Here is a 19,367-nt window from a genome sequence, read left to right as displayed (position 1 = left end):
ACTCTGTAAAATATGGTTAAGTAAACATTATAAATAAGAGCTAGAAATGGTTGCTTAATAAAACAAACATATGTGAAATATACTCATATTTAATCACATTAGATATAAAATATGCCACTAAATACTACACAAAATGAGGATTTTTTTTATTAAATTTAGCTTAATCATCAGCTTTTCATAGAATTTATTAAATTTCTCGTGAAGAAGAGGTGAACTTAGGGTTTCTAACAAATGGATACCACCATGTCTGAGTGTTTTGCAACCAACAATCCAAAAGATAGGATATTTTTGAAGATAAGATGATTTGTTTCCTCTATTTCAGAACTTAAGGATACATATTTACAGGAACTTCCACTGATTTCTACTTCCTAACTAGAGAGGTAACTCCTGATTTTCAGAGACTCAAAGAAGCCTCAGCTTTTTCTGACTTCATTTCAATTTGGAATAACTAAGCCAAAAGTCAGCTCAAAACAGAATGGACAGAGTTAGTGGGCACTTTATCATATGAGGAGTTGAAAGCCTGAAAAGGAACAGATTCCTTGTTTTTTCTGTTTGCAAATACTGTAATTCATTAGCTATTTCCCACTGGAAGATGTTTAACCTGGCTTGGTTCCCGATTAGCAGCGATTCTTCCTCTTCCTTTTTTTTCTAATTCACACAAAGAATCTCATTCATAAGTAATATATTCTGTCCCACACTTGTCTCACATGGTTATGGAGTTGCTTTAATTCAGTAAAATCTGCTTCAGACATTGTTTTACATGAAGTTAACAGAAATTAGGCAAGAAGGGAGGTTGAATCATTCAACTCACATCACTGGCAATTTCTCTGGAGGCCCTGGCAGTCTGGAACGGGAGTGCTTCCATTGTCAGCTTGTAGCCTTGAGCACGTAGATTATGCCAAGATTCTCTGTATTTTGCCTAAAGTAGGAAAGGCACATGTAGACTGCTGTTCCACTTTTAAATGCACAAAGGAACAAACAAAGGAACCCTCTTTCATTTGTTATTCTGTGTTACAGTCTCATTCTTTATAATCAAAGGATTTTTTTAAACTATCTTTGGGAAATCCTACTAACTCAGACAAAACATGTCTCGTTCTTTATGTAGATTTAAATTACTCACAACCGCATGTGTACTAATTGAGATAAATATCATTACAATCAAATCAGGGAAAGCATAGATAGAAAAGACCTAAAATATTCTCTACTTATCCATCTTCTTTGCCACTGCATAGTTCATATTCCATCCTAGATAAGTACAAGAAATACAGGACAAATTCTTACATCACTGAGGTTGGCTGCATTTATTCTTGCCCGTGTAAACTCAGGCAGACCCAGTGTTGGTGTATAGTGATGCTGAATGTCCTCTCCTGCTGCTTTATACAGTCGCTAGGAAAGAGATCAAAACCACAATTGCAGTTAATTTTCTCTGTTGTTTCAATAATATAACAGCAGTACTTAAGCTGTTAATGATTATGACAACTATAGTCAGCCATCATTAAAAACAGCTAAGATTTTACCATTGCAATTGCAAAGTTTTTCTTGGGCTTAAAGATGTGGGGCTTTTGCTGGGCATAAAAACCATTTACGTCAATTTTTATAAATATATTATGATGATGCCAACCCACTGCATTCTTATCCTTGCATTCTTATGTTCCCAGCAGGTGAAAAGTAGACCTAAGAATGTTAAGAGCATCATGAATGTGTGTTAAATAAAAGGGCAGCTGTTTCTGGTAGACTGGCTGTATTTTCTAGTTTGAATTTTTTCCTCATATATGATTTTGATAATTTTTCTATGAGTTTTCTCTTGTTTTTTTTCAGAATTTAGAGAAGTGATTCTTTATTACGCAATCCTCAAAAGTGGACCACGCTATGCAAATGAGCTCCCTAGAGAACACCCCATAGTCCTGATTTTTGAGTCTGTTTCATGCAAAAAACTTGATAATGGGACTCTATTGCATGGATACTATCTAAGCTTTTTCAAAGAGATTGAACTGAAAATGTATTAAATGTTTGGAAATAATAAAATGTGATCTAACTGTGAAAAAGCACAGACAAGTAATGCTTGCTTTTGTTTGATGCATTTTGCTTTCAGAACAGGGTTGTCTCTTTCCCACTTCTCCATCCCCAGCTTGCTGCATTTTGAAAAGCATATTTTCTGATTCACGTTACGAGAGCCTACCTCATTAGCAATCATATTGCTGAATTTTGCATGAAGGAGGCCAGGAGAGTCTGTCACCGATGTGTACTTGAAGGAATGTGGCTGCTGACGATATTTACTCTGAGTTCACACACAAAGAAAAATGAACAGAATAACTAAATTGTCTTGTCAGAAAAGGGACTTTTTCCAATACCAGTGGTCTAGTACTACTTCTTGTGTTTAAAACTCTAGTTTGTCTATTAATCCTCAGACTAATTTACTTTTTGCTATTCTGAATTTGGTGCATTCAAGTCTCACAGGGGAAATAAAAAGTAAATAAGGAATAAGATGTAAAAAAAAAAAAAAAATAAATAATGCCGCTGTGCTAAATATGCTGAAAACAGTAATGAGGTTATTTCATCCCCTGGTGTCATTAACCTGGGCTAGTGGAATTACAGTAAAGGCAATCTAACCCAGAGAGAGACAGAAATGCATAAGCCCACCGAACTTTTTTGTAAGAAAATCAGGGTTTCACCTGGCCTGTGGTCCTATGTAAGAACCATTAACAAAACAACTGCAAGATCACTGCAAGCAGGGATCTGTTCACTAGAAGAAAACTCCTATATTTTCTCATTTCACATCTATGTGAATATAGGCAAAAGATCCAAGATTTAAAACTAGGAGATACTGTACAAAGAGAACATGACAGAGGAAATAAAAGAAAAACAATAACACACAAAAGCAGCAAGTGAAAAACAGAATAAGATTGTAAAGCAGGAGCAGAGCTGAGGACTGGGTAGTCCACAGCACAGTCTAATTTTGGAGAAACAATACAAGGCAGTTATTATAGATAGGCACAGCCTCATGTTTAGTCAAAAAAGTGCATTTTAATTCTAAAATAAATAACATAAAATAACTACCTCCTGGGTCTGAAACACAGGAGAAAAGATTTGCAAAAAAAGTTAGCAAAGTTTGCAAAGCCTTGAACTCCATCAGGTTCACCCATTTGCAGTTAGGACACAAATGGAATGATCAAAGTAAGGGGAGGGAAACTTGCATTATCCAGTGAGTCACTTTGCCAGCCCAGTCTAATAGAAAGACATCTGGCAAACTCTTGTTCATAGTGGAGAAATCAAAACCCTCTTTTGTTACCTCACTGATGAGTTCAGAAGCTTTCTTCTTTCCTTCAATCTCTAGAGCCCCTGGAGTAATACATCCAATTCCTCGCATAAAGTTCATGTCAGAGCGGTATAAATTCTAAGGAAAACCAAGCAGAAGTAATTACAGGTTTTCATTTGAGATGCCCTATATTTATTCACCCAAAAATACACAATAACCGTATTCAAAAAAATCCATTAAAATTAGTATCTACCACAGAGAGTTCATATGCATTACCCTACAATCTCGTGTTTATGTATGTCAGTGTGCACACAGCTCTGACAGATCTACAGTAGAGATGCAAGATTCTGAGGACTACTGAGTCTCAGTAACATATAAATAGTATATATATATAGTATATACTCTATATAGTAGATATATAGTATAAAAATAATACTTCAACTCCTAGCTTCCATTTGTAACCTTTAAAAAACCTTTTCTAGGTACAGGAATCTTTTTCACATATAATATGTAAATCACACCGAGATATTATTTATTTATAAATATATCTATCAAATAAGAAAATATATTTAAATAAAAGCTATTAACTTTTAAATAAGAGAAACTACAGACAAAATAGTCTTGATTTTTTAATGGTTCTGAATGGTCATAATATAAGTAATGAACACTAAGGAAAATTGCACTAAGGCACTGTACAGTCTTTGTTAAAATGTTTTCCAGACCAACAAATCTAGCAGTGACTCACTGTAAATATTAATTTTTCAAAAGTTTTAAATCCGTTACTAATACATATATTAAAACAATGTTATTTGATTTGATAACAAGAAGGAGGAGGAGGAGGATCATCTTATTTTCTGCTTCAAAAGATCTATAAAGACCAAATAACTAGTAAAGAGCAGATTTGCCTACTTGATGGATATGTGGAAACTGCTACTGCTTACTGAGGGCAGAACCAGCTTTAGTTAATGAAGTGTTTTGGTTCAGTCAACCACTTATAATGGAAAAAGACTATGCCTTTATTTTATTTAGCTACCTAGGAGAATAGAACTACTTCCTATTCCATCCAGGTCTGTCCAGTGCTAATCCTTAGACTCAAAGGCACCATGATGCTGTGTATGAAAAATATCCTTCATGAATCAGAAAAAAAAGAGAGCACAAAGCTAGAGCGTGGTCCTCACCTCTTGTCAGCTATTAGCACCAGCTGGTAAGAGAGTAAATTCTGCAGCTCTAAAATGTGTTGCTGCCAATTAGCATTTCATACTCAACTCAAAGACAGGCATGGATGGAAACCTTCCTCAGAATCTCTGATTATATGTGTTTTCACCCAAGTTACGGCAGCACAACTGGCAGCTGATATTTACACTTGTTTGAACACAGTATGCCATCTTTAAGTCTGTTGGCTGAAAGTTTTAAACTGATATACAATAGCATGTTCTGCCCAGACAAGTTTTTAAGATACATCCCCTTCTGAGGTCTCCAGAGAAAATATGATCTATGAAAAGGCCTTTGCTCATGGCTCTGCTTACTAATTCCTAAGGGAATATCCAGCTAATTTTACTAAGACTACATAGGGAGTTAAGCTCTTACTTCTTAGAATTTCAATGAATATGTGGGCCAGAGTTTGTAAGTCTCTTACAAATCAGATTTTTAACAACAGGCATCTTTCTTGTGGGAGCACACATGAATTTCACCCAGATGAAAACCAAGTTGTAAAATACCAGTTGGTAAACAGTTTGCATTGTTAACAAGACCTTAAAAAGAGTATTTCGCCAACAGTGCAATCACTCTCACTTGCAAACACTCTTCTACGAATCATCAAAGACTACTATACTTTATCTCTCAGTATAGTGTGATCACACATGTTGTACAACTGCCCAATAAGACAAATGTTTCGTTCCTACATGTAATCAAGGGGGAACAGCCATTGTTTATCTCTCAGCTGCTGCTCAAACACGTTGTCAGCTGTTATGATTTGGAATAGAACTATCTTGCATCAGAACCAAGCGGGAAATATCACTTTTTGCAATTACCTCACTCTGTAGTTTGTAGGCATTCTTGGCACACCTCAACCTCACATCATCAGTCAAAGAGGTGTACTGGTGTAGCAGCTGCCTGTATTCTTGTTCACTGACCAAAGACTGGGCCTTCTTGGCATGTACCAAGTTTATCATATCCAGTGGCAGGTGGAAGTGAGACTTTGTATCCTCAAAACCTTGCTTATATTTCACCTATTAGATTAAAAACAGACTACATAAATATCCCAGCATGATAAAGAGAATTCAGGTTTTGATCAGAAGAGATATTCTCCATATTTCCTCCATTTTCAAGTATAAATTATTCTTTTTAAAAGTAAGTTCCCTAACGTGTTTAACTATACTGTGAAAGACCAACAGTTATAATTAGAATATGTGGCAGCCTATTCTTCATCAAAAAAGTAGCCATCTACATTATATTCAATTAAGCTGAGATTTTTTTTTTCTTTTTTTGTTAAAACTGGATACATCAAATCTATAGAATTAACCAAACTGGTAAATGAAATCTTAATTCACTTCATTTCTAGAAAGCACAACAAAAAGAGGAAGATACTACCTGAAGATAACATACAAACAGCCTTATTTATATTAGAATTAGTACAAATCCTCACTCAAAATATTTGTTGATTTGGCCAGTTTCATTTCACAGTTTTAAATGTAATTTTTAGTGGTGGGGGTTTTTTTCACTTATTGTCTCTGTCCAGGAAAAGAAAGGCATAGAAATCTTCAAAGAACTTTTTTCACATGACATTTCCCTATTAGATTATGCAAATTCAAGATGTTCAAGCTGTTCATTGGAATAATGAACATACAGAGTTATTGATGATCATCAGACTGACTTAAAGTAACCTGATGGATAAATTCTTCAGACACTTACTGTTACCTGTGTGTCTAAGCATACCATCACACAAAAAAGACTGCCAGTTCAAGACCAACACTCCTGAAAACCATGAACACATTCCCATATATCCTTCTGGATCAAGCCACAGTGTTCAAAATGCACTGAACAGTTGCAATTCTTATAGACAATGAACAAATTATGTGACTCTTAGTGTATCTCAAGACCAAGTAGAAACCATTCCCCAACCAAAAAAGTCCAATTTGATATTTCATAAATTCATTCATCCTTTGGTCTTTCCGGAAAACAGTAAATTGAAAATAAACACTGAAAAACTTTGTATCTCTACCAAATTTAATTTACTTTTGTACAAAGACCACTGCTAATTCCCAAATAGACCTGCCTCTGAGTGATAGTTTTACAGAGTAAAATACTCTGTGCTAGGAAACAGTGGCATGCAGCAGGGGGTAGTGCAAGAACACAGCCTTTTTTATTGTTAAATTATTGTTACTCCAAATGACATAAAAGAATGGCAAGAATATCATGATTATATTAAAATATCTGGAAAGTGGAAGAGAAAGCCCTAAGTTTTAAATAAGTAGCTAGCCCACAGCTAGTCCACAGCTAAATGCATCTTCCATGAGGAACTACTTATAGTTAGGAAATCAATCAAAAAAATGCCCCCATCTCATTTCTCCTACTTACATCACTCTGCAGAGATGTTGCATGGACTGAATGAGCAATATGAATATCACCATCCAGGCCACATGACCCAGCCATCTGTCCTTTCATTTTCTGAAATGCCTCTTTATACTTGTGCTAAAAAGGAAATAAGAACACAAATGTGGATAGAAGTGAAGAGAAGCATTAGTCTGATTGTTGAAACCTGAATAAAAAAGCACTATGGACAATAAATTCTGATGATACTCATTGCAATAACAAGTCTGAATCAACCTTTAGCAGATGCTTAGAAGACTTCACCTGACAGCTCCTGAACAATCCCTGTGACTGCCCAGTCACTACAGCAGGTAAACTGGTCAGCTTTGCTAATGGATGTTTGCTTTCACAAACCTTCCTTTGCTTAGTTACCAATAACACTTCATTATGGCTGTGCCTCCGAAAGCACAACTAACTAGTCCGAGGCCAGATGTCTCCCAGATGTAGAGTTGGCTGGACATGCTGCTTCCATCAAGAGTCACTCAACAGAGCAGATACAGTCTGGAGTGACTGACATATCCTACTGGACAACATCAGCAATAAGGTCACATACATCGCTTATGATTTCACCCGAAGCCTTTGCTGCCTGGAAGGGGATGGCATCTAGTTTCAGTTGATAACCACCATCTTTCATCTTTCCCCAGGACTCCTTGTAACGAATCTAGGAAATATGGAACAGGAATAAAGCAGAGTTGCTGTTCAGAGGGTTGACAGTGCAGCATTATTGAGATCCTAGAAATGTTACTACATTAGTTTCATTCTATTCTAAAGCAAAGGCTTAAAGTAAACAAAACTATCAATGCACAACAGGAATTATCACATGACAAATGTCCATTATGAAAATATATTTGTTTGTTCATTCTTAATCTTTCTAATGTAGGAGAAGCTTGATAAGAAATTTGATTTCCCATATTACTTCAGAAATATTTAGACCACAGAATGATCAAATACGAGGGAAATGAAAGAAATTTACTACGATTTCCTGTGTAGGACAAACAGCAAAGCACTATCAACCTTCCTTTAAAATATTAAAACTTAGATTTATACCTCACTGATATTCATAGCATTTAATTTGGCCTGAAGGATTTCAGGAAGATCTGTCGTTGGTGTATACTGATGCTTTATACTCTCTGCATGCTCCTTGTACAGCCTCTGCAAATAGAGATGAATTTCAGTAGCAAGTACTAACTACACATTCAATCATTACTTACACTAAAACATTAACAGATAGGTTAATGAAAAGCAAACACTACAGAAAAGTGACAGTAGCATTAATAAATGCAGGCAGTTGTATCAGTCAAAATGTACTCAAAAAGCTTTGGGAGTCTGATACACCTGTCAGCTAGAGTATGCTAGAGAGGAACTCCTTCTAGTTTTGAGCATGTAAGTCAAGGTATATGAAAATTCAGATATTTGAATATTAATTTGATAAGACTTCCAACATATGTGAGTAGGGAGAAGAAGAATAAACAGCAATTATTAAGGTGGTGCAGCCACAAGTGGCCCACCAATGCTCTGAAATTCCACAGAAATTTGGAGAGTTGAAGTTCCCCAAACACATCCCTCCAAAGGTGTTTTTTTTTAGCAGATAAATGTGATGGTAATTATCTGTGTAATTACTCCAAATTTATTCCAAAGCTAGTTGCAAGGGGATGTTCAATAGGCAATGGCAAGAGATTTAAAAAACATCAAAAGGTGACTGATCCCATCATAAAACAGCTGTATGTCTCAGACCTCTAAGGCTATTTGTATCGACCTTTGAAGGAACAATATAGGGCTGGCCCAGGACTATCTAACTTTCAGATGTCTGCAGACAGGTGAGTTCTGTGCAATTAACTGGATCATTGCCTGCAATGACTATGCAGAGTTCTCATCTTTCATATTAATTTTAATTAAATGTAATTCATATTAATGTAAGAAGAAACTAGCTTAGTTTCTTCTTACATTGACACCATAACTTTCAGATGAGTACAGACAGACACCATTTTTTTGGCCTTAGATATGACCTCTGTCTTGACCACCTGACTTGCCTTTCCCAAGCTATTATTTCTGCAGGAGAGTTCGAGACTCTCTAGATTAGAATGAAGCATTTCACCCTGCTGCCACTTTCTTTAGCAACTGGGCCCACTTGTATTGCAGCTCCTTAAGAGGAAAACTAATAAGAACTCAACATGTGAAGAAGTAGAGCACCAGACTGATTTTGACTGAGGCTCAGTGGAACAAAATGACTTATATTTATCCTGTCTGAGATGTAAGCCTTTTGGATCTTATTAATTAAACCAAAGGCACAGACACTATAAGTATTACAATAGCATATGTTTTACACAAAGTCTTTCATCTTCTCCTTCACTTTAAAAATATCTATTTTCACAATAAAACATCCTCTCATGTTTGAAACTTGTCTTTTTTGAGTGACTTTTGCTTATTATTCACTTCTGCATTATCCCAGTTAAGTCTACAATATTTTTAAATCGCTCTTCTATTAAAAATAAACATGTTTAAACACCAAACAGCCTCAATTCTTTCTTTAAGGTTTCCCCTCCTGGATTTCTCTCTCAGCAGGATGACAGCTTGAAATAATTTATTTTTTCTTCCTTGTCATGCTGCCTTACATTTTGTTTCTGAAGAATATGCAGAAGCTAAAATTTGAAAGATTTGTTTGAAAAGGGGAAAGAACCCCAAATGTGTTCTTCCTCAATGAATCTCAAAAGGCCAGAAGTCTCTGAAGGTCAAAGGTCAGTCTTACTCCTAAGTTTTGCTTCTGAAAAAGAATTGGACAGAAAGCTATCTCTATTTGAAAATCCCATTCACTTCAGTGGGATGACTTCCCATTCCAAGTTAGAAACATGCTCTTTGTGGGATGCACCACACCAGAACACAAAAGTTCCATGGTTCCCAAGGATAATCTCAGAGAAAGAAAGAGAGAGAAAGCCAGTGCTTCAATCAGGTCGTTCAAAGAGGATACCACTCTTATAATCATAATGTATATACATTATAACTTACATCCACAGCCTGGTTATAACTAATTCTAGCCTGGATCATCTCAGGAGTGTCTTTAATACTGGTAAACTTCAAAGCATATGGATGCTGACGGTACTTCTTCTGTTGAGCAGAAAAAGATCAAAGCTGTGAATTTTGTGCTGCTCTTTCATGCTATTTGAAAGAGAAAAATCATAGGTTGCTGGAGATTAGAGTGAATTTGTGAACATAATTATTATTCCTCTTTCCTCATCTTTATGTCCTAGGTACTTTCAGATTAATATTTGTTTCAATTTAACAATAACCTTTTGCCAATTAATATTGAAGTATTTCTCTCTAAATATAAGGAAAACATTTCAAAATCAGATTCTGCCTACCCAAATACTCCAGAACCTAGGATTTTAAAATCTTATTAGGTTAGTTCAAATAGAGTATGACTGATTATATTTTTCATCCATACCTTCTTTAAGCAAGAAATTATATACAGTTGAAGTGTGTTAATAATGTCAATTATTTAACTTACTGTTTGGTGATTTAGGTTTCCTTCTAAGACCTACATCAAATCTGTGCAGCCATTGGCACTGTACCTTATTGATATGGCATATCTTCTAGATAATGATATTAATTTTGCTTGCTGTAAAGGACACATAGTAGCTTCTAAGACATCTTTTTTTATATACATAATTAAGATTAAGGCTGTTCGACGGCAAAATGACATTTTTTTTACATGACCAGGTCACTAACAGTTTCCCTTCCTGCAGGAGTTTCCTTAAACACATCAATACTCTTATAACTTCTCCAAATAGCACATACTAAATATTCCAAATGCCTGTGATGAACTCATGGCATGTCATTTTCCTTTAAACTGAACTGTGATCTACAGAAGTTTATTTGAGGCAACATCTTGACCCTTTGGTGACTCAAAATACTAATGTAAAACACATAAACACTTTTAAGGTATTATAAGCTTATAAGCAATGTTTTGGTTTCAGAAAGAAATCCCTTTAAAAGGAGCAGTAAGTATAACTGGGGACAAAAGTGGTTTATGCTTTGTCTTGATTAGATTTAGAGACAAAGCAGAGTTGACCAGAACATCTCTACATAAAATTCCTAGAAATTGTATTCTGGCAATTGCCTTCTAGCAGTTTTAGAAGTGTGTATGTAAGAAAGGACGTGGCTCATAGCAACCCAACATTGTGTAGCACTCACAAAAAGGTCAAGATGAACAACTCAGCAGGTGAAATTTCTACTCAGCAGTTTTCACTACTATAACATCAAAATGGAATACATATCCAGATTCACTGTTACTATTCCAGTCAGCCTTACTGTACTAGCTTTAATGAAGCTGCCTTGCTTTACACTACCTGAGGATCTTGTTTATTTTGTGTAAAAAAATCATACTTCTTCATTATAGATGATTACATGGGGGGAAAGTAGTGTTAGCAATCAGTCAGTTGTGAAAGGATGACTATTTTTCTGAGACAGGGCACCCATGGTTATGCTGTTCTTCTCACTGAGTGAATGGACAGATGATTCCTGCATCATGGGTATCTAAAAATCACAGGATTCAGTCTCCTATGGCAACAGATTTGGCCAGTAGGACTCCCTGCGAAATAACAGAATATTTTAACCATTTCCACCAAAACTTCATTTGAACGCCTCATGGGATGGGCACAAAGGATTCTAGACTTTGCCTTCTCCTGTAAGTTATAGGTTATAGGGAGAAATAAGAATGAAAACTACTTGGGCTGATAGGTTGCTACAGACAGAGATATCTATATGAATTTCAATAGCTGACATGAATATATATGGAAAAGGAGCAAGAAGGATCATGTATCTCTTACAAAAGAAGGTTCTGGGTCCAATGACTCCATCTTTTCATCATCTCTCCTGTTTTGCTTCATTAAAAAGGTAGGCTGGTGGGTAGCAATTGAGCACTGTTTGATTGCCATTATTATTCATAATATCATTTGTCACCTACGTTGTTTTTGCAAAGGCTATATGGACTCCTACTGCTATGTGTTTGGTATCTAGTTTCCCTCTAATTACCAGTCCTATCCCTGGTTTTGAGGCCTTTCATGTGGTACGCCTTTTTCTTTCCCCTTTGAGTGGAAATTATTTTAATTTTATACAGACATTTTGCAGGCATTATGCAGCAAATTCTGATACATGCTGTCATGAAATCTCACCTCACTAATGAGTTCTCCTGCCTTCTTAGCCTGTTCCACATTTAATGACCCAGTGGCTATCCATCCTGCTCCTTTCATCCAGTTCAAATCTGCTCTGTATCGGTTCTGACAAAGAAAAAAAAATCCTATTGTTGATGCTCATACACTTAAAATGCCATTAAAAGATTCAGACATCTCAGGAACAACAACCAAGTCAAATTAGTGCTTGGTTTGGTTTTGTTCACTATTGTTGTAAGGAAAGCAAAAAAAATACAGAATGAAATAAAAGTATCAGGACTCACCAACACTTGTAAGGTAATTTTTAGAAGTAGTCTACACCTTACTGTTGCTTGCAATTTTTACTCTAACTTCAGTTTTATGGTAAAGAGAGCATTGCTTAAAAGATAATTCAAGATTTGCAATTACAAGAAAATGATCCTTAGCATTTCCCAAACCCTACCATTTTGTTTTACTGGAGAGAAAGCATTTTGTTTGGTTTGGTTTTCCATGTGTCTTTAAGGAGGAAGAGTACAGGAGTGCTTCTCACTTTCCTCACAAAATCTCTCCTACCAACAGTACTGAACTTCAAAAGCTTGACTATAAGTCAGGTTTCTCAAAGGTGTCAAAAGGGTTTCAGCAGCCATACCTCAACAAGACCTGTACACATTTCTATCTCAGTCTTGAAAAGTTCTGACTTAAAACCTCAGAATGGAAAATCTAACATAGTAACTGTTTACAGTATCACACAGTTCATCTGATGGTTACAGCTGAACATGTTGTCTCTATATGGAATTTTATCACCAATTTTATCACTATACATTATTTAACTGCCCTGCACATTAGGAAAAAAATAAATGTACATCACATAAGAATCTTAGTGTGTTATTAACATTTGAAGTAGGTTTTGAAGAAGCCATGCTCATAAACAGAATCGTAACTCTTCTCAAAGACGATCTCTTGAGAAAATAAGTGGTTACTGTTTACTGTTTTAATATTAACTGTTTAATAGCTGAAAAATTAGGTGCATGAACATGTCATGGTATTACAACCATAAATGTCTGAAGAAATTCAGCCCTAACTGGGGCTGAGAATGGGCTGAATGAAAGGGTATTGAAAGACATCAAGCTCTGGACTTACATCACTTTGCAATCCATAGGCCCACTTTGCCCACGCCACTTTCCTGTCAGTAGGCAGGACTGTGTAGTGATGGAGAGATGTCTTGTATCCTCTGTCTGTGGCCAAATTCTGAGCCTTTTTGGCATGGACAAGGTTAACCATATCCATGGAGACCTGGAACTTATTCTTTGTGTCCTCAAAGGCCTTCTTATACTCCAGACCACTCTGCAACTTTGACATTTGCAGGGAATGAGCCATCTTCGAATCTTCCTCCACAGCTTTTACTCCAATGAGCTTACCCTTCATCTTCTCATACCCTTCCTTATATTTAATCTGTGAAGAAAAATAGAGACTGAGAGTAAATTATCTAAGCTGCCAAACTGACAGCTCTACCAGTGTAAAACAATAGTCTGTCACCGTTATGACATGCTGGGTCCTCAATAAAGTAAGTAAGAAGATCATTTGCAAAGGAGAACTGGAATACCTTAGAAATTAGTGTTTATAAAGAATAAACACTTTCTCAATAATAATATGTTCACAAAAAGCTGTAAGAAATCTTTTCTTTTTGGCTCTCTTTAGGAAAAACAACATTCTTCAAGCTCTGAGGTCAGAAGGCTCTTGCAGGAATTTTCTGGCCAGGCATAGATGTATTAAGTTATGATGTTTCACAGGAGATTTCTGCTTCATTTTGAGTTCTAAAATTCACCCTCTGGTCAAAATGAGAATAGGAAAACATAGTCAGCATGTGGGGAAAAGCTCTGAATTGCTCAGAGCAAGCCTTCTGACTAATTATGGAATGCCAATCACCCAGACAACTCCTCCATTGCTCCTCAGCGTGAATCGAGTGAGGGTGGCTCAGGGCACTGAGACATATGTGACAGATCCCCAACACTAGCAGCAACCAGGACTGTCAGCTGTCCTAAGAATAAAGAAGGATGATGGACTCCATACTCACATCACTTGCCAGATCCCTCTTTGCCTTTGCTGTCAAGAATGACAAAGCATCCAGACGAAGCACAAATCCTTTTTCCTTCTGCTTCTCCCAGCTACTTTTGTAGAGTTTCTAAAGAGATGACAATAACACAGTCTCTTTATTACTATAAAGATATTCTATTTGTTCCATATTCACAGTGAAAGCTCTCAAGTAGCATGAGTAGCTTGTACATTCCATGCTCATCAACCATATGACTAGGGATCAGATCCTGGTGTCTCCACTTACATACTGTAACTGTGGATATTATGGTTACTGTAACCCCATTATCTCACTGGTTCCAGTGAAACTGTCAATGTGCCACTTCTCTGGAAGCATGTGAAAAATGCACGGCTTCAAACTCTAAAAGTGGCAAGTCTTCAGAACAGCAGATGTGACTGGTATTTACTAAGAGCAAGTAATAAATTTAGATATAAAGTTTTTACATCTAAAACACGTGGACCTTCTCAGAGAAAGAACCTAACTTTTACCTACAGAACAAATATTTCAACAGCAGCTGTAACTATGCACAGGAGTGAAGGAATCCAAATCTCTCTTACACAGTACCTCACTGATATTGGCAGCATTTGCTTTGGCCAGTATGAAGACAGGGTCATCTTTGCTGATGGTGTACTGATGAAGAAACTGCTCTTTTCCTGACCTGTAGGTAACCTGTCCACAGAAAGCAAAGCATGGTCAGCAAGCAGCAGCCCACATTTAATGCTGAAGGAATACTGATTAAAACACCCCAAATATTCAGGGATTTTTTAGGGTTAATTTATTTGGTTATTCTTTAACATCTTGAATTTTTTTTTTGTCAAATATTAATTTAAAAGCTGACCTAAAGAGTCAGGTTGACCAAACTACTCATGGTTAAATTTCAGGGAAACTGGAAGAAGATACATAACTTAGCTGGCTATAAAGCTGGCAGTAATTTATACTCTGTATGAAATGTATGCAAGAGCATATTTCATCCAATGTTAAACTGCAGCTACTTTTTAAGTACAATGAAAGTCTTTAATAGGACACAGAAACAGAGAATTTTCGGCATGAAATGAAGAATACTAAGTAATTGAATCTGCAGAGAACATTTGTGACCTAAATGTAATCGCTAACATAATACTCCAGTGAGGACTAATGTTCCAACTTTGAATGAAAATATCAAGGACCTTTTATGATCCAAGTAGCAATCATCTCCATCTCCAATCACCTCCCAGGGCTACGACAACAGAGAAATGAATTGCTCTGTTTTAGCCCACAAAGCTGTTGGAGGAGCTGTTGAAAAACTATGAAAAGATGTCCCATTTCACAGAGTATTACATTTCTTACATCTCACAGAAAAGAAAAATGTCCCTACTGTAAACCTCTAAATCCATGGTTACTGTTCTGACTTCAAAACACGTGCAGAAAGGTAGCATGTCCAGTACACAAGAGATAAGTAACAGGAGTCAAGAGACCGGTGCTCTCCTCTGATTCAGTCTGTGTCATGTTTGACACAACATTCATTCAAGGAAGTGCCAGGTTTTTATTGACACAGAGGAGTCAGAAAAGGAAAATAATAACAGCTGAAGAATGAGTGGTCTAACAGGGCTGATACAACTTTAAGTAGTCTGACAGGGCCCTCAGTGGAGGGAAACACAGAACCTGGGATGGATGTATATCAGTTCCTGTGCTAATGTCTACTGTCAGCTGGGAACACTGTGTTTTCCCTCCATCTTCCTTCCTTGCTTTAATACCCCATGGATAACCAATTTTTGTGCAGATGACATTAATGACTCTGGAATACTCAGGTATCCTGTCAAGAATACATTTCAGCCATACTTGAATCCAGTCTACACCACCCACAAGTTTGTCACCAAGACTGTCTGTAGAGATATCCCCTCCTTTTCTGGTCTGTAACATCATTTATGAGAAGCCTCTGTTTCCATTCCGATTGGTGTTTGGTTTTTGTCATTGTTGCTCTAGTTCAAAGAACTCCATGAGAGTATTAAACATAAACAATAAATATTAATATTATTAATAAATATTAGAAATAAATCTGAAGAAATTTTATACATTGAAAGGCTTTGTGACTGGGTTCTCTTCCATCATCACTTCGGTGTGTACCTATGTCAGGAATGGCCACATTATGAGTAAACTACTTGCAAAGAGACAAATTCAGTTAAAGACTCACATCACTTTGAAGTTCCTGGCTTTTCTTGGCATGCTTGATCTGAGAACTGTCAGCCACACTGGTGAACTTCAGAGCATCAGCCTTCTGCCTGTACTTTTTCTGCAGCAAATTAAAACAAGTTACATACAATTTTCTACACTACTTGCCCTCCCCCCAGAATGTAGCACTTTCAAAAAGTACATGACTGATAGAGCCAAAAGTACCCTGTAAATTCAGAACAGGTGTCAACAAAATAAGCTGCCAAATACTACCGAGTGCTGGTATTTTGAGGTGAGAAGGGTAGTACAAGAGCATGGCAAATGCATTGTTGCTGACACTCCAAGCATGGATACTCTTTGGTGCCAGATGTACTATTTACATATCTTATAAGACCTAGGTTGCACACCAGCCAACGACTGGGGTTCACAAACTGGGTATGATTAAGTCAGGACCCAAGAGAGCTCATAAGCCACATAGTCTGTATTAGTCTGCATAGACACTGCAGTCAAGCCTTTCTGTGGCCAACAGCTATGAGAGGCCTCCTTAAGGTTTAAGTCTTGGCTACAGGAAAAAACATTTTCCTATATTCTTCTTCTGGTACCAGCACTTATATAAAATCTATTTGAATGGACAAATGTGTGTAGAGACTAAGAGTTTTAGTTTGGTGAGACTAACCTTACTTTTATTCCTTTTTAATTTTTGTTTTACATCTGAAACATACCAAAGGGAACAGAAAACTTCAACAGCCTTCATCAGGCTTTAGATCAAACCTGTTTGTAATCAATGTCTTTGCCTCAGCATTCTGCATCACTCGTGAGAGTGGGATAAGCATCTCTTTCTATCTTTGTCATAGTACAAGGAAATGCAGCACTATATTTCAAGACCACGGCATGATAGGGGAGACCAAGCAAACACTTTTTGTATACTTCAGTCAAATTCTTATTCTAACCATGAAGTGGGGCATTTCATCTAGAAAGGGTTTAAATGCATTTTTTTTTCATTATTCAGCATTTCAGGAGAGAAATTCTTCTGTTTGAACTGATGGGTGAACAGATCAGTTTACACTATGTCTCTGCTAGGGGAACACAAAACAGAAGTTAAAAAAGCATGCAGCACTTCAAAGAGGTGCTCATAGCTTTATTTTAGGAACCTGGAAGGGAGGGAGGCAGATTAAAACCAGCATGTTTTGTCACATTGCATGGAACACAATGTAGTGACATTCTGCAAAGAAATGACAAAATGCCAGGCTTTGTATGGCAGTAGAGATCTCTCAAATAATATCTACCAGTCTCCAGTTTAAGTGACTGTCAGCCATCTCTTGGCCTTATACGGCACTGGAATGTAAATGCAGATCATTATGGATTAATATTTGTGGAAGTGATTATTACTACTGCACTCCCCAGCAGCAGATGTCAGTCTGTCCCTAGCAAGGCACCAGATCTGAGAGTAGCTGCTCTTCTTTTGTTTCTAAGTTTGTTTTTTTTCCCCTTGCAGAAGTAGTGAGAGGATGTCAGAGACCCAAGGTATCAGAATGTGATCCCCAGTAACTAACTGGCTTCTGTTTCTTCTTCCAGAACTAAGAGGTATTTCATCCTTCTTGTCAAACTTCCCCTAATTCATTCTTCTCTCTGTCCTCTATTTTTCCTGGCACTAGTGAGACAACTCAACCATAGCTAAGCAGCTGAGGAAGTATACTTCCATAAGGTTAATGGCAGTGCAAAACCATGAATTAATCAAGAGAATGTAACAAAAATCAGCAAAAGCTGAAGCTGCCACTGAAGTCACAGCCCTTACTTGCTAAAGAGTAAGGAAATTTTCAAGCACGGCTAACAAATATCTAATTTTTCAATATTACTCCTTAAAACCTCTGTGCTCTTCATGTAGCATGTGCCATAGGAAATTCAATGCTGTTCTGCTCCATGCGTGGGTGAGTGAAAAGAGGTGGAAGCACAACTATGGGGACTTCTGCCTCACAAATTGATACAATAATCATGTAATGGGAAAACATAATTTTAATCTTTAACCAAAGAACTCCTAAATGATAGAAGAATTAAATTATGTTCATCAGTTTTATCATCTATCAGATATTCCTTATTAGGAATTCCTTACCTATTCCATGTATTCTAGCGGTATGAATGTTCATAAACCTTAGAACAGGCAGAATCCTGAGCATTTTGCTTACCTCACTGACCAAATCTCCTGCCTTTTTGGCTTGTTGTATGTTAAGACTTCCTTCTGTGATACACCCAGCTCCTTTCATCCACATCAGATCTGCCCTATATTGAAGCTGTAGGGGAAAATTACATTTATTGGCACAAGGTTCACAGGTATAATATTTCCAAGTGAACATGTGCAACCTTTCCAGTTTCAAAGACATTGCAAAGACATTTTAAAAAGTCACAGTACAATCAGGCAGCGTCGATATGAAATGAGAACTAACATGAAATGGAAAAATTCTATAAGCCCTCTTACTGCTTGTAACATTTAAGCTGAGTGTACATCATCTTACATCACTCTGGAGATCATAAGCCTTCTTTGCCCATTTGGTCTTCACATCCTCTGGAAGCACTGTGTACTCATGGGGTCTCTTTCTGTAATCTAAGTCACTAGCAAGTGCCTGAGCCTTCTTAGCATGTCTCAGGTTTATCATATCCATAGGCAGATGGAAATGGGCCTTACTCGCCTCAAAATCTTTTTTGTAGGCAATCTAGAAATAGAAGGAATGAAAATAAGTTGTTTGTATCAGTAAATTGCAAAGCTGTCTTAAATCACCACTCTTGTTTGGGTCCTTGCGCAAATTAAGGAAAAAAAAACCAAACACGTAGAAATCAGCTCCTATAAGGGGCAAATCAGATGCCAGCATGAATTTTCTCTATCACATTACATCCTACTTTTAAACATACCTTTCTTGACTTGAAAGTTCTATGTAGAAATGTTAATATTGTGATTTTAATATGATTTCTTTTAATATTGAGGTTTTAATGGGGTATTATTTTCCTGCCCCAAAATAAGGATACCATAACCCAAAATGTCCTATGAGAACAAATATACTGTGCAATCACTGCAGATTAACAGAGGGAGGAAGGAAACCAGTTTTGTTAAATGCTTCCAACAATTTCTTACAGTGAAAGCAGTAAC

The 19,367-nt window shown here is 36.8% G+C and overlaps 1 protein-coding gene across 2 annotated transcripts in view; it reads right to left on the bottom strand.

Moving 5' to 3' along the window:
- LOC113997840 (nebulin related anchoring protein) overlaps window positions 1-19,367 on the bottom strand; it is a 50,179-nt gene that overhangs the window by 8,505 nt on the left and 22,307 nt on the right. For both annotated transcript variants that reach the window (XM_027740000.2, XM_039385133.1), the window contains exons 19-34: window positions 18,739-18,936; window positions 18,412-18,516; window positions 16,251-16,349; window positions 14,645-14,749; window positions 14,063-14,170; window positions 13,129-13,440; window positions 12,013-12,117; window positions 9,848-9,946; window positions 7,892-7,996; window positions 7,398-7,505; window positions 6,833-6,946; window positions 5,287-5,484; window positions 3,290-3,394; window positions 2,180-2,278; window positions 1,282-1,386; window positions 812-919 (exon numbers count right to left, since the gene is read on the bottom strand). In XM_027740000.2, the coding sequence (XP_027595801.1) occupies window positions 812-919; window positions 1,282-1,386; window positions 2,180-2,278; window positions 3,290-3,394; window positions 5,287-5,484; window positions 6,833-6,946; window positions 7,398-7,505; window positions 7,892-7,996; window positions 9,848-9,946; window positions 12,013-12,117; window positions 13,129-13,440; window positions 14,063-14,170; window positions 14,645-14,749; window positions 16,251-16,349; window positions 18,412-18,516; window positions 18,739-18,936 (2,073 nt within the window). The remainder of the gene's footprint in view (window positions 1-811; window positions 920-1,281; window positions 1,387-2,179; window positions 2,279-3,289; window positions 3,395-5,286; window positions 5,485-6,832; window positions 6,947-7,397; window positions 7,506-7,891; window positions 7,997-9,847; window positions 9,947-12,012; window positions 12,118-13,128; window positions 13,441-14,062; window positions 14,171-14,644; window positions 14,750-16,250; window positions 16,350-18,411; window positions 18,517-18,738; window positions 18,937-19,367) is intronic.

This window comes from Pipra filicauda, unplaced genomic scaffold (genome assembly GCF_003945595.2).
Source record: "Pipra filicauda isolate LSUMZ 115617 unplaced genomic scaffold, ASM394559v2 scaffold397_size650280_pilon, whole genome shotgun sequence".
In the NCBI taxonomy this organism is placed as follows: domain Eukaryota; kingdom Metazoa; phylum Chordata; class Aves; order Passeriformes; family Pipridae; genus Pipra; species Pipra filicauda.
Note: the sequence above shows the minus strand (reverse complement) of the source record. Positions and strands in the feature narration are given on the sequence as shown.